Here is a 14545-nt window from a genome sequence, read left to right as displayed (position 1 = left end):
TTGTTATACCCAAACCTTTGGGCTATTTGACCATTTTACCCCTTATTAATTAATTAATAACCATTTTGCCCCTGATTCGAAACTATTTACCAATCTGCCCCTCTTTAATCGACTACTTTGCATTTTTAATCGACTAAATGGTTGTTGGGAGATTTAATCGACTAAATCTCCCTACTTAATCGATTAAAAAATCATACTGACTTGTCTTCCTTTGTTGTCTGTTGGGAGATTTAGTCGACTAAATAGGGAGATTTAGTCGATTAAATCTCCCAACAGCCATTTTTGCCTGTTTTGGCCATTTAGGCGATTAAAAATGCAAGGTAGTCGATTAAAGAGGGGCAGATTGGTAGATAGTTTTGAATCAGGGGTAAAATGGTTATTAATTAATTAATAAGGGGCAAAAGGGTGAAAAAGCCCAAACCTTTGTGGGTTTAAGATACAAACATATATAGGACCGTGTAATCTTTAATTGAAATGACTAATGCTCAATTATGCGAGCGCTCAAATTCTGTGGGTGCTGTATGTGAAAGGTTCTATATGGCGGAGCTCAAGTCATGATAAGACGTCTCTTACCCTATAACCATTCTGATCCTCTTGTAGGTTAGTCACATCAAAATCATTCAGTAAAAGAATACATTTTTCATTAGTATTCATTTAGTACCAAAGAAATTCTTTAATTTCTATAAACTTGATTCAAGATCATTCTCATATAAGTAAATTCATCAAATTCACAAAGCCAAATATAAAAAATAAAGTAAAAGAGTAGAAAGAATTCATAAAATAATTTTGGCAGAGTAACGACATCTTTACAACTTTTAAAGAAATAACTCTAAAAATCAACTTTAAAAATAAAGGAGAGAATGAGTTGTTTACTCCAAATATTATATTCCCCTTTTCTTTCTCTTCCTCTTTCTTTCTTTCTCTCTGTTTCTCTCTCTTTCCTTCTTTGTCTCTCTCCTTTCTTCTTAAGTTTCTTTAAGGAGGGGTTTTTATATAGAATTTAAAAAATGAACGTAATGATTACTTTTTTTATAAAAATCTAAATAATCTAATGATTACTTTTATAAAAATCTAAAGAATCTTAATTATTATCTTTATAAAAATCTAATCAGTACTTTTATAAAAATATTAAAACTAATCATTACTTTTTTAAATATCTAAGATATTTTATTCTAAATATCTAAGATATTTTATATTTTATTTATTATTATATTTTTTAATTTAAAATATTACAATAAGTGTTTACAACAATAAATCAATTATTGGTCTCTAGGACATTTACTTTAGTTGTAATAAAATAAACATTTTAATTTTATCAATTTCGTCATTACATTATAGAGCATTGTTGCACCAATACTTCAAATTTTTTGAAACGTCGTATCCGACACTCTCTGTAACTCCTATATTCTTAAACTCTCCAACATTTATAATATTTAAAATTTCATTACATATAATGAAAAAAATGATCGATGTTTTACCAAACTGATATAATAAAAATTACAAATGGATGTTATCAAAAAAAAATAAAAAATAAAATTACAAATGGATACCGAAAAATCTCATTAGAGTGCATAAGATATTTTCAATTTGAAAATATAATAATAAATATCTACCTCTTATATTTCTTTACAAAATTGATGGTATCATAAGTTTAGTTTTTTTTTTTTTTTGTTAAATTATTGAATATTGAATATAATATACACTACATAAATTAAAAATATCATAATATTAAAATGTGTCCTAGCATGTTGCAATCTACCATTTTTAAAAATTAACGTGTCATTATGCTGTGTCTTGTCCCGTGTCTGATGCACCATTATACCACTATATAACTTGATCACCAAAACTGATAAAGAGCACTCCGAAGTTCAAACCCAGCTTAAATTAAGCATTCACCTCTCATCTTGCAACCAAATTAGAGAAGGAAAAGTGAAGATATGGGATCAGAAACCCCTCTAAAGCTTCCTGTCATTGACGTTACTAACCTCAGCGTGGAAGTCAACGGTCCAAAGTGGGAGGCAGTGAAATCCCAAGTCTACGAGGCAGTAGTAGAGTATGGTTGCTTTGAAGCAATTTATGATAAAGTTCCTGCAGACCTTCTCAAAGCCATGTTTGCTGCTATAAAAGAGCTCTTTGATCTTCCCCTACAAACCAAGCAACTCAATGTGTCTGAGAAACCATATCATGGTTATTTTGGGCAACATCCTATGGTCCCACTTTTTGAGCGCATGACCATTGAGGATGCAAATGTCTATGAGAAAGTAGACAGCATGACCAATACTTGGTGGCCTAAGGGAAACCCAAGTTTTAGGCACGTACTCATTGAAATTTCATATAGTTTTTTGGAACAGGTTATATTTACAAACTTTTTTGTTTACAAACTACGCTATATTCTCCCGAGAGAATACAAACTTTTACAAACTACATTATGTTCTCCCGAGAGAATATAGTGTAATTTGTAAAAAAATTCAAAAAAGTTTGTAAACGAACCTGTCCCTAGTTTTTTAAACTAACTTTTTTTTTTTTTTTCTTTCTAGGATATATCATTTTGCCTATAACTTTATTTGATTTTTGACTTGGCAGCAAAACAATACAAGCCTACTCTGAGCAGCTATCAGAGTTAGATCAGATTATTAGGAGGATGATTTTGGAGAGCATGGGTGTTGAAAAGTACTTGGAGGAGCACATGAACACATCCAATTATGTTCTCAGGGTTGTAAAATATGAATGCCCTCAAAACAATGACACAGAGGTAGGACTCAGCGAACACACAGACAGGAACATAATGACCATATTGTACCAAAATGAAGTGGAGGGTTTAGAGGTTATGACCAAAGATGGAAAATGGATAAGCTACAAGCCTTCCCCGAACAGTTTCGTTGTTATGATTGGTGACTCACTCCATGTAAATTCTATTCACCACTTGTCATTATTAAAAAAAGTTTTATTAATCTCCTTCCACATAAGATAGTTATCTTATGTGGTAGAGAGAAAATGGGTGGGTCCCACCATTACAAGAAAAAAGAAAAAGAAGAAAAAGTGAGGTGCGGAAATCGAAGTGAGAGTAAATGAGATAAATTACCTCATGTAAAAGGAGAGTAATATTTCCCTTAAAAAAAACCATACAACATACTAATTGTTAAAATCATTATTATTGTAGAATGATTTTAATGAAGATTTATCATTTATATATGAGGTTGTGATATGAATTTTGCAGGCATGGTCAAACGGCAGGGTGTATCCGCCGTTTCACAGAGTGATGATGAGTGGGAATAAGGCAAGGTACTCTGTAGGGCTGTTCTATACTCCCAAAGGAGGGAACCTTGTAAAAGCCCCAGAGGAGCTAGTGGACGAGGAACACCCTCTTCTCTTCAAGCCTTTTGATTTTGTTGAGTTCTTCAATTATCTTTACTCTGAAAAATGCCAGGGAGATCAGAGTCCTCTGCACACTTTCTGTGGTGTTTGAGCTGTTCATTGGAGTAAACTTTCAGTATTCATGGACTTAGGAATAAAGAAGTGGGTGGTGTAATGAAAATTTATCCACTGTGTACCATTTCAATGTTGTGTGTTCAAATGTTCCCTAGACAATTTACCTTCTACTTGATAGGCCATTAGGATTGACCTAGTAATAAAAGGTTTGAATAGTTTTCATGAAATTATAGGTTCAATCCTCAATGTCACTATTGTATAAAAAATAAAATAAAAAAATTCGCTTACGTGTTTTTTTGCAGTGAATTTCTTCAATTGAATTGCAAATGGCAACATTATTTAGTGATCTGAATCAGCCTTTCATATTTCTTATTTTGACAAAAAAACGCATACAGTTGCTTCTTGGGAGCAGTTATTTTATCATAGGAAAAACTTCATTTTCACTCATTGTGGTTTTGTGATTTATCATTTGACCTCCTGTGATTTTAAACTTATCACTTAGACCCATTGTGCTTGAATAATTTATCATTTAAACCCTTGTGGTTTCAAATTTTCGCTTAGACTCTTTGTGGTTAAAAATATTTTCACTTAAACCCCTTGTTACAAAAATAAAAATTCTAACAAATAAATAAGAGGAAAATAAAATTTCCCTTTTTTTTATTTTATATCCTCACCTAATTTAAGGTTTAAAAAATAAATTCTGGAAAAAATCACTTATTTTTATCAAGAAAATAAATTCAAATCAAACATTTTTATTTTATCTATTTAAAGAAAGTAAATATCTTATTTTGATAATACATATTTAATTTATCTTAAATAATTTTTTTTAATTTCATCTTAAATAATTTTTTTAATTTCAAATATATTTTTAAAATAAAAAAATTAAGATAATTTATAAATTAATTTCAGAATAAATAACTTAGAATATTTTCAAACCCTAAATGCATTACATGAGGATATAAAATAAAAAAGAGAGAAAATTTATTTTAAATATGTTTTAAAATGTTTATTTTTTAAACCACAAGGGGTTTAAGTGAAAATTTTGTAACCGTAAAGAATCTAAGTGAAAATTTAAAACCATATAGGGTTAAATGATAAATTATTTTAGCACAGCGAGTCTAAGTGATAATTTTAAAACCACGAGAAGTCAAATGGTAAATCACAAAATCACAATAGGTGAAAATGAAGATTTTCCTTTATCATATTATTAGGAAGATGATTTTGGAGAGTTGGGATATTGAACAATATTTGAGACTCAACTAGATTATCGTTTCTTGGGGTAATCCATACGAAGCCACCAAAACAAAGAAATAAGGCTAAAAGGTCATATTTACCAAAAGTCAAATTCCCAAAATAACAAAAATCTTCTTCGTGTAGTCTGTAGCACTCTTTTCAATCCCAAATGGAGAACACGTCATAAAATTCCATAAACCAAGGTGGATGGGAGCACCTTCTGCAATATATTGAGTTGGAGAAATTGTGATAGACTACAAGACTCAAATTCTCTGTTTCTATTGCACACCTTCTGCAATAGCCATCGTCGTCTAACTCAAGTAGGATTATTTTCATCTCTTTCAGAAATGTTAATAACTGGAGAAGCATAAGCAGCGGACGTTGATGCATGATGTGAGTGTGGTCTCGGCCCGAGCTAAATTTTAACAAATTATACTTATTATACGTAATTATATAATTAATTATAATTTGGCCCGAGTTAAAATTATAATTTGGCCCAGGCTACAATTTGTATTTGGCCCTATCTAAAACTTAAAATATTTTTGATAAGAGATTTGGGTAAGTTATATTAGGTTATGTGTTCAATTTTCACTTGTATAAAAAAAATATTTAATAAAATTATAATTCTTCTTAGTACTGCCTGATCAGGTGCTCTATATTTAATATAATTTAAATAAGGAGGGTTATATTTACAAACTTTTTATTTTTAAACTCTTACAAATACACTATGTACTCCGAGAAGTACACTAGGTAACACTATGTACTTCAGGGAGTATGTAGTATAATTTGCACAAATTTTTTATAAATGAATCATTTCCCAATTTAAATATATTATGAGATGAACTAACTAAAGTTAAAGAAAATAAATACACGTAAATTTTTTTGGCCTGAACTCAAATTTGAGCCCGGCTCTACCACTGACGTGGAGAATTTAAGCAACTGACCTCACCGGTAAAACTACATCATCTGTTCGGGCAATGTCCGCATTCAACTCCAAAAAGTCTTTCCTTGACTAGTTCAAAAATTCTTTCATTATCATCTCGACGTCTTCATCATCCACCACTTGCAAACTAATGTATTGATCATATTGCCATAACCTTGTGGTGATTTGAGTGATACACTAGTTACCTTGAAGAGTTAACTTATGACGAATTCTCTGATGCAGTTTGTCAATTGAGTTGTTATTGATACGTGTCGACCTTTTTTCACCTTCAAACATTACACCTCGTCGGCCTTCCACCTTTCTACCATTGTAATATAACACAACACGAACAAAATATAGGGCTTATCGTTTCTCAAGCTGCTTGAGATAATTTTATCTCCAGCTACTAAATCATAACCGTACAAAGATGGATCAATGGTGATAAAGAAGAGAGAGAAAAAGGGAATAATAACCATTCAAAGGTGAATCAATTAATATAAGGAAATAAATAAATAAAATGACGTAGTTTTGGGCTGACCGAAGATAAATATATTTCAAGTAACTTGAGAAATATTTTTCTTATATATATAAATCACATAAGTCACTAGTCAAAATTCAATGAACAACTTCATACTTAAAATATATAAGTCCCATAATTAAATGGGAAAAATGTTTGTCATTTTAAATGACACAAAGTTATGTCATTTCTAATGAAACTACGTCGTTTTGGTGTGTTTTAACATTCTCTCTCCTCCATTTTATTTTTATTTCTAATTTTATAAATTAGAAAAAATGACAAAACACACCAAAACGACGTAGTTTCGTTAAAAATGACACAAAGTTATGTCATTTAAAATTACAAACACTAAACCCTTAATAAATAAGACAACTTCAAAAACACAAAAAGAGTTTAACAAATCCTACAACTAAGTTCCAAAATAGAAAATGAGCAAAATATCATAGAGATACACTTACTATTAGTGTCGTTGCTTATTAAAAGGGTTTGGTGGCCACATCGCTAGTGCTGTAGGAGGCAGGAGACAGGCGGCATCAAGAGTTGCGATGGAAACAAGATCACTGAAGAGTTTGATTTGAGTTAGATAGCTAGTAGAAAAAGATAGTCGAAGTTGTTGTGCATTTTAATTTGGGAAAAATAGGAAATGGGATATTTTTAAAAATAAAAATAAAAATTGAGTCATGGGTTAAAAGTTAACCTAGTTCAGTTTTTGGGTTTAAGTAGAAACGTAAAAACTTACGTTTCTGCCATTTTTACTTTTTACGCGACGTTTTTATCCGTTTTTACTAAGAAACGTTTTTCTTATGTTTTTACTGCCAATTTTTAACATTTCCTCGTTTTTACGTTTTTTATACTCGTTTTTGCGATAGACTACAAGACTCAAATTCTCTGTTTTAAAATAAAATTATTAACAGATGTCTTTTATATATATATATATATATATATATATATATATATATATATATATATATATATAGAGAGAGAGAGAGAGAGGTGTGTGTGGGGTAAAATCTTATATTTTTTTAATTAACAGTATTTAGCAGAACATAGTTGAAGATATAAAGCACATTCTATTTGAATTCTAACACAATTAGGGTAATAATTTAGGTTCGTAAATCGGGCAAAAAAATTAAAATAATGCATTTAAATTAAATAATTACGTATTTAATGTTGTTTTGTAAAAAATTACACATCTACTGCACAATGTGACGCCACTTTGGGGCGTCACATGTGACGCCCAAAAGTGGCTTCACATGTGTGCTCTATATATTTCTCCACCCCCTCCATTCAATTCTCACCTCTTCTCTCACTCTTCATATCTCTCTTCTCCACCAACATTCCTTTATCTTTAATTTAGTATTTGAATTTTATTTCTTATTCTATTTAAAAATGAGCTCAAATCCTGATTCTCTTCGTGTTGTGTTATATTACAATGGTAGGAAGGTAGAAGGTCGACGAGGTGTCATCTTCGAAGGTGAAAAAAGGCCGACACGTATCCAACGCAACACAACCATTGACGAACTGCATCAGAGAATTCGACAGAAGTTAAGTCTTCCCAACAACCAATGTATCACTGAGATCACGACAAGGGTGTGGCAAGGTGATAAATACATTAGTTTGAAAGTGCTTGACGATGAAGACTTGGAGATGACAATGGAAGAATTTTGCATCCAGTCAAGGACAGATTTTCTAGAGTTGTATGTCGACATCTTCGCAACTGAGAATGCTCTCTTACCGGTGAGGTCAGTTTATTTAAATTCTCCTCGTCTTCCAGTGAACATATTGTCTTCGAGGTTGACGCAGGTTGGGAGCGTTCATATTCTGTCAACCTCCCACAGAGATTCTGTCAGTGTGGAAAGTTCAATGGGTGGGAATCGCATCCATGCCCAAATTTGAAGGAGAATATGGCAACCACCCATGTCAGTTCGACGGGCATCTGTCAATTCACACAAATTCCTGAACAAGTGTGTCAAAACCGCAGATCCCCAGCTGAATCGGCCAATGTCCTCAAATCCTCCACCTAGCAACGGGACAAGCCGGCAACCAAAATTGCTACCTCCAGACTTGTCCGCTAGCAACCAAGTCCCCAACATCCGGGCAATGTGGGCTTTTGTGAAGTAGATCTCGGCAGCGTGATTCCCCTCATGATTAGTCCACCGGGTATAATGTCGATCCAAGAATGAGATGCGGAGGTCGCCTGAATGATGGAACTCACCGGCCTCTGGAACATGTCCAAAAACAGCAGCACAAGCAGCGTGCCAATCCTCGGAGGTCGATCCGGTGACGACAGTGCCGTCAGTCGGCAAGCCCAATATGCCTGCCACATCTTGTAAGGTGATCGTCATCTCACCTTGGGTCATGTGAAAGGTATGTGTCTCTGGTCTCCACCTCTCGACCAGAGCACTAATTAAAAATGTATCGATTTGTGTTAAATTACGCAGTTATCACGTGTAAACGAATTTTATTGAATAATTACATAAATACAAAACGACGTAAATAACATACCTGGATATGTTGCATTCTGGCAACATGTATGAATCCCGCCTGTCTTAGGTACTCTTCGACAACCTGTGGAATAGCACCGATAGGTGGCCCCCCTTGTGGCTTCCCACGCCTGGTCTTATTTTTTCGTACATGCTCTGTATTCCACACTCGCTCTGAAATATGAGCTTTTCGCGTCCTCTTTCGAAGGACCTCCCACCTGTACGGCCCATGTATGATCCACATGTTGGGATCGGTGGGCTCTACATCCGACTCAGATCCCAATGAAGATGATGACTCAGCCATTATCCTCAACTATATAATATAAAACAACATTTAAATTAATCACATGTAACAACCCATTTTATTTACAATTTAATTAAGCAGTGACATAATTGATTATCACAAAAATTAAGCATATGCGTCATTTATTTAACTAGAATCGAAATTTATGAAGTCCCGCCAAAACGTAGAACAGTTATTTATTTGCAATTAAATAATAATAATACATCGGACAAAAATAATATTATACTAACTGAATACTTAACCCTAGGTCACTACCAACTTGTCCAATACGTACTAATCATCACACCTAACTAACTACAAAGTTATGCACTCCCGCATTAATAACATCATACATACGAAATTTACGAAGTCCCTAACACTATTTATAAATCACTAATTAATATGTTAAACCCTAATGCATAATTAAAAATTAATAATAAAAACTACGTAATAATAAAATTACTATATCATTACAACATTCATAGCATGCCACAAAATTTCTAAGTGACTATCCTAATGTTCCAAGTCTCTAATATACAATTAATCCTAACATGTATTACTAACTAGCACTGTTATTTAAGTGTATACATATGAGGTATTATGACCTTACTTACGTTGGCAGAGCTTCCCTACGAACCGCGATTAGAGAGAGGTTAGAGAGATAAATGAGTAAGGAGTGAAAAAAGAAAAGTGGGGTATATATAGGTTGCACATGAGACGCCCCAATGGGGCGTCTTCTTCAGGGGAGAGACGCCTCACTGGGGCGTCACACGTCACATGTGACGCCCAAAGGTGGCGTCTCATTGTGCAACAGATGTGTAATTTTTTATAAAACAGCATTAAATGCGTAATTATTTAATTTAAATGCATTATTTTAATTTTTTTGCCTCGTAAATCGTATTTGAATTGATATAATTTGACACAAATTTTTTTTAATCAAAACATGATACAATTAGTTATTGGGTTTGCTCAATGAATAACTTATTTACATTGAGCCCAAAACAATGTTGTTTTGAGACGGAAATCAAGATATTTTTATAGTTATAATTTATTTCAGGTTATAATAGTTTTTTTTATTATAATTTTTTAATTTTTTAACCCAAAATGACATCATTTTGGGAACGAATATAGATAACATATCTACATTCACTTTAGAAATTTTAAAGCCTTAGTTATTTGTGTCAAAATTTCATACACTAACATAATTCTTTACTATACCAATTACAAACAACAAAAAGAATAATCTATTAATTTTACTTTTTGAATGAAAATTACATAAATAGCCTAAAATTAATAATTAAAGCTGGGGTAATATATACTATAATTATTTAGTTTAAATGAGTAAATTAACACAAATATAATACGATTTTTTCCATTTTATTATTTATTTATTTGGTAAGGTTCCATTTTATTTTATTTTTAATATAAACACGACACCAAAATGAATACGAGTTAACATAATTATAAATACAAAAATTCTATGTTAGTATTTGAATGGTATTGATGAGTTGGAACTTGACACCCCAAGTACAATGCATATATTATACTTCAATTATGTATTTCAGAATTATGAAGGTCCAAAACATTTCCGAGACAAAGCTAGGCTTATCCATAAATAAACACACAACCACAATGCATCAAAATCAAGTTGAGGAATTACAAGTGCCCAATTAAAGATGGCTATTGGATTGAATCAAACCCTCAACCCTCAACATATTGTAACTTGTAAGGATCAAAGCAATTACATGCACATAATATAAAGGAAAGAATAAGAGAAAAATATGAGACATTACTTATCCCGATTCACCCCAATGTGAATGTCCATAAATCATTTTACTATATTTTCCTTATCATACTCATTACAAGAATTTAATTGTAAGAGAATATAAATAAGCTCATAAAATTTTAAGTTGCATTAGTTATTTATTAATTAGTTCAAACTCATACTATAAAAAAACAAATTATAAATGAATTCAACACCTGAAAAAGTACAAAACTTTAGTAAATACGATGGCACTGCCTCCTGAATCAGTTGACTTTATTTGCTCAAGTGAAGTCCAATAGATATAAGGTGGTGTTTGGTTGAAAGCTTTTCAGGGGATATCTATCTTTCTCAAGTATGGCTTTTAGAAACACCATGTTTGTTTCAAAGTTTTTCACCAAAAACCCATCTATCCAATTTGTCTGGATTTATGAGAAACATAGATATCCGCACTGTTTAGAAACCCAATTTGAAGGTGGGATTTTTCGGAAAACCGGTTATCTGGCTTTTAATGCACTGTTGATTTCATAAAGTTGCATAATTTTTCCAGTAAAGTTTTTCCCCACCAAACAACTTTTTTTTACATTTTTCTAACTATCTCACTTTATCTATCTTTCTAATCATTTCTCTATCTATCTCATTTCCTTACTATTCCAAAAAAATTTCCTCAACCAAACGCCCCCTAAAGCACCGATTTTTCTTTAGTATTATACTAGTATCGAATTCAGTACTCCTTTTATCTTAATTGAAAAAATTCTTAAAGTACAAGCAATGCTTAACCCAAAATGACCTCAATACATATATACAAAAATCGAATTCACATGTTCTTTTCGAGATTGCTGCGTTACATTTTATAAAATTACAACTGAATACAAGTTAAATTTCCAGAAAATATATATATATATATATATATATATATATATATATATATATATATATATATATATAGAGAGAAATAATAATCTTATGTTACATAAGATTGTTATCTTATGCATAAGATACAAAGTAAACGTGGGACCCATTTTAATTTTTTTTTCTCTTCCTTATTCTCTCTCCTCTCTCTTCTCTATGTGTGTGTAGGAGATAGCTCTTCTCCTATGCAACATGAGAAAAGACAATCCCATATATATATATATATACACAGCTCATCGTGCTCTGGACACTCTCAATTAGCAAATCATATTCCATATATATGTCGTAGGAATTAGCGGTGTTCGCAGTCTGGATTGGATCGGTTTTGGAAGCAAAAATCATCTGATTTAATCCTTTCGGTTTGATCATGTAATTATCCATTCAGTTTGGATTTTTTTTCAAATCTGATCCGATCCATTCCAATTTTTTTCGGTTTAGATTGTATCGGTTTTCGGTTTTTTGAAAGTTCTAAAATTTCTTTCATGATTATTGTGCAAATAACATCTTCTGTATATATTGGCATTGTAAAAACAAAGTTTGAAATACAAAAACATCAGTAAATGATAATATAATATGAAGCTCTACAAAAATGAAATTTTGTTGATGAGATGTGACTATGTTTTTTCTTGGGTTTAGTTGATGGGTTAAGGGATCTTGGTTTAGAAATTTGTGAATTATGATTGGGGAAAGACCCAAGTAGGTAGAGAAAAATTAATATATTGGATCGGTTTTCATTAACTAATCCGAAAATCGATCCAATCTAATTAAAATTTATGATTTTTTTTCTGATTTTTGATTTTTCGATTTTCGGTCTATTCAGTTATCAATTTTCAGTTCGGTCATCGCGGTTTGAATCGATTTGGATCGATTGATTAACATCCCTTGTAAGAATAGAAAACACAAATCATATTCCATATAGCTGATTTCATCCTATCACCAATATTAATTATGTTGTCTAGTGAAAATAATTGGACCGCAATTCATTAATTTCAAGTGGTCCTGACGCTAACTTGTACACGAATACAGGATATCAAAATCGAACAAAAGTGTTTCACCAAAATAAAAAACCAAGGGAAGTATGGTTCGCTTTCTTTAATTTAGTTTTTATATATTTTACTAAATGGTCCTCCGTGATTCAATCTTCGATTTTCCAGTTCTAAAACTTCCAAAGATTCCATCCATGGGTTGACTCAAATAAGTAAATTATTATAATTGATAATGACAGGAAATCGGGTATATATATATATATATATATATATATATATATATATATATATATATATATATATATATATATATAGGTTAGGATCATTTTACACCAGTGTAAGTTACACTCTCAATCTTGTCCCTTGATCCCACTTATATCTAAGGGCTCTAATTTTTTAGTAATGTGAGCCATTATATACAAGTGGATCAGTGGTCAAGATTGAGGGTAAGACTTCTAACTCTTACACCGGTGTAAGAGTATCTTGCTCCATATATATATATATATATATATATATATATATATATATATATATATATATATATATATATATAGGGGCAGGATCATCTTACATCGGTGTAAGAATAATAAGTCTTACACCAAATCTTAACCATTGATTTTCTGCATCTAACGGTTAAGATTTATTAGGTCTCACTCATTAATTTCAAATAAATCTCAACTGTTAGATGCACGGAAATCAACAGCTAAGATTTGGTGTAAGATTTATTATTCTTACACCGGTGTAAGTTAATCATATATATATATATATATATATATATATATATATATATATATATATATATATATAGGGATATGATCATTTGACACTTCATTTGAAAATCGTTAGATAAAAAAATATCAATGGTATCCCATGTATACAAATCAGAGTCGTTGATATTTTTTGATCTAACGGCTCTGAGATGAGATTTCAAACTTTAATTTTGACATCGATGTCAAAGGATCTTACCCCATATATATATATATATATATATATATATATATATATATATATATATATTTGAGTAGGTTATATTTATAAATTACACTATATACTATGGGTAGTATATGCTCAAGTAGTATGTACTATTCACAGTACATAGTGTAGCTTGTAAACAAAAAAATTATAAATATAATTAGCCAAAATAATTTGTCTTGTAACCGGATTTAAGGTTTGGTCCGGTTAAAAAATTATAATTATGTACTACAAGCACATAGTTATAATTTTAAAGTTGTATTTTTTTCTCTCTTCAAAAATTTAACTATGTACTACGAATAGTAGATTGTTATGATATTAAAGTTATTTTTTTTTCTCTTTTATGTCACCCGACAACTATATGAAAAGTTATTGAGGAGAGAAAAAAATAAGTTTAATATTATAAATATGTAATACCGATAGTACATAGTTAAATTTCTGAAGAGAGAAAAAAAAACATAACTTTAATATTATGACTATGTAATATTATAAATTTAATTTTTTGACTATGTATATATATATATATATATATATATATATATATATATATATATATATATATGGCAAAAGTATTTTTGTAGTTGTAGCAGAAATACTTTGTCTGTCACAAACACAAAACTATACGGATATGACATTAGATCCTTATAAATTGTTTTTTTTTTTTAAATTAGTGGGTCCTGTTTTTTATCTTTGAGGCAAATATTACTTTTTTGTCATTGCTTCAGAAAAGTAATGTCGTATACATATATATGTGTGTGATTACCGTTTCTCTTGTCATAAGAGATAAATTTACCTCCTGTAACCTCAAAACGACGTTATTTAGGGGTTTAGGATTAAAAATAAATGGTATGTTAATAAAATATATGATACAAGAGAAAAATAAAATTCCTAAAATATCCTTTATTTTTAGAGTTAATATCCTCTAATGTCTCTTGAGAAGATATTCTTCTCCTACAAATATAACAAACATGCGGGTCCCATTTAAAAGATAAAAGAGAAAAAAAAATTCAATGGATATAAATTAAAATATGAATTTTATTAACAAT

The 14545-nt window shown here is 30.9% G+C and overlaps 2 protein-coding genes across 2 annotated transcripts; one reads left to right on the top strand and one right to left on the bottom strand.

Moving 5' to 3' along the window:
• Window positions 1-1937: 1937 nt before the first annotated feature.
• LOC133308450 (probable 2-oxoglutarate-dependent dioxygenase AOP1) lies at window positions 1938-3466 on the top strand. Its single transcript, XM_061509069.1, has 3 exons — window positions 1938-2311; window positions 2584-2905; window positions 3218-3466. The coding sequence occupies exons 1-3, from the start codon at window positions 1938-1940 to the stop codon at window positions 3464-3466; spliced, it is 945 nt and encodes a 314-aa protein (XP_061365053.1).
• A 4449-nt stretch (window positions 3467-7915) lies between these two features.
• Window positions 7916-8446, bottom strand: LOC133308459 (serine/threonine-protein phosphatase 7 long form homolog). Its single transcript, XM_061509082.1, has one exon. It carries the CDS (start codon window positions 8444-8446, stop codon window positions 7916-7918), a length of 531 nt encoding a protein of 176 aa, XP_061365066.1.
• Window positions 8447-14545: the final 6099 nt, after the last annotated feature.

The sequence above is a fragment of the Gastrolobium bilobum genome, unplaced genomic scaffold (genome assembly GCF_033153095.1).
Source record: "Gastrolobium bilobum isolate Gb01-03AN ecotype WA unplaced genomic scaffold, APGP_CSIRO_Gbil_v1 utg3150, whole genome shotgun sequence".
Lineage (NCBI taxonomy): Eukaryota > Viridiplantae > Streptophyta > Magnoliopsida > Fabales > Fabaceae > Gastrolobium > Gastrolobium bilobum.
The sequence above is the reverse complement of the archived record's forward strand: the minus strand, read 5'-3'. Positions and strand labels throughout refer to the sequence as shown.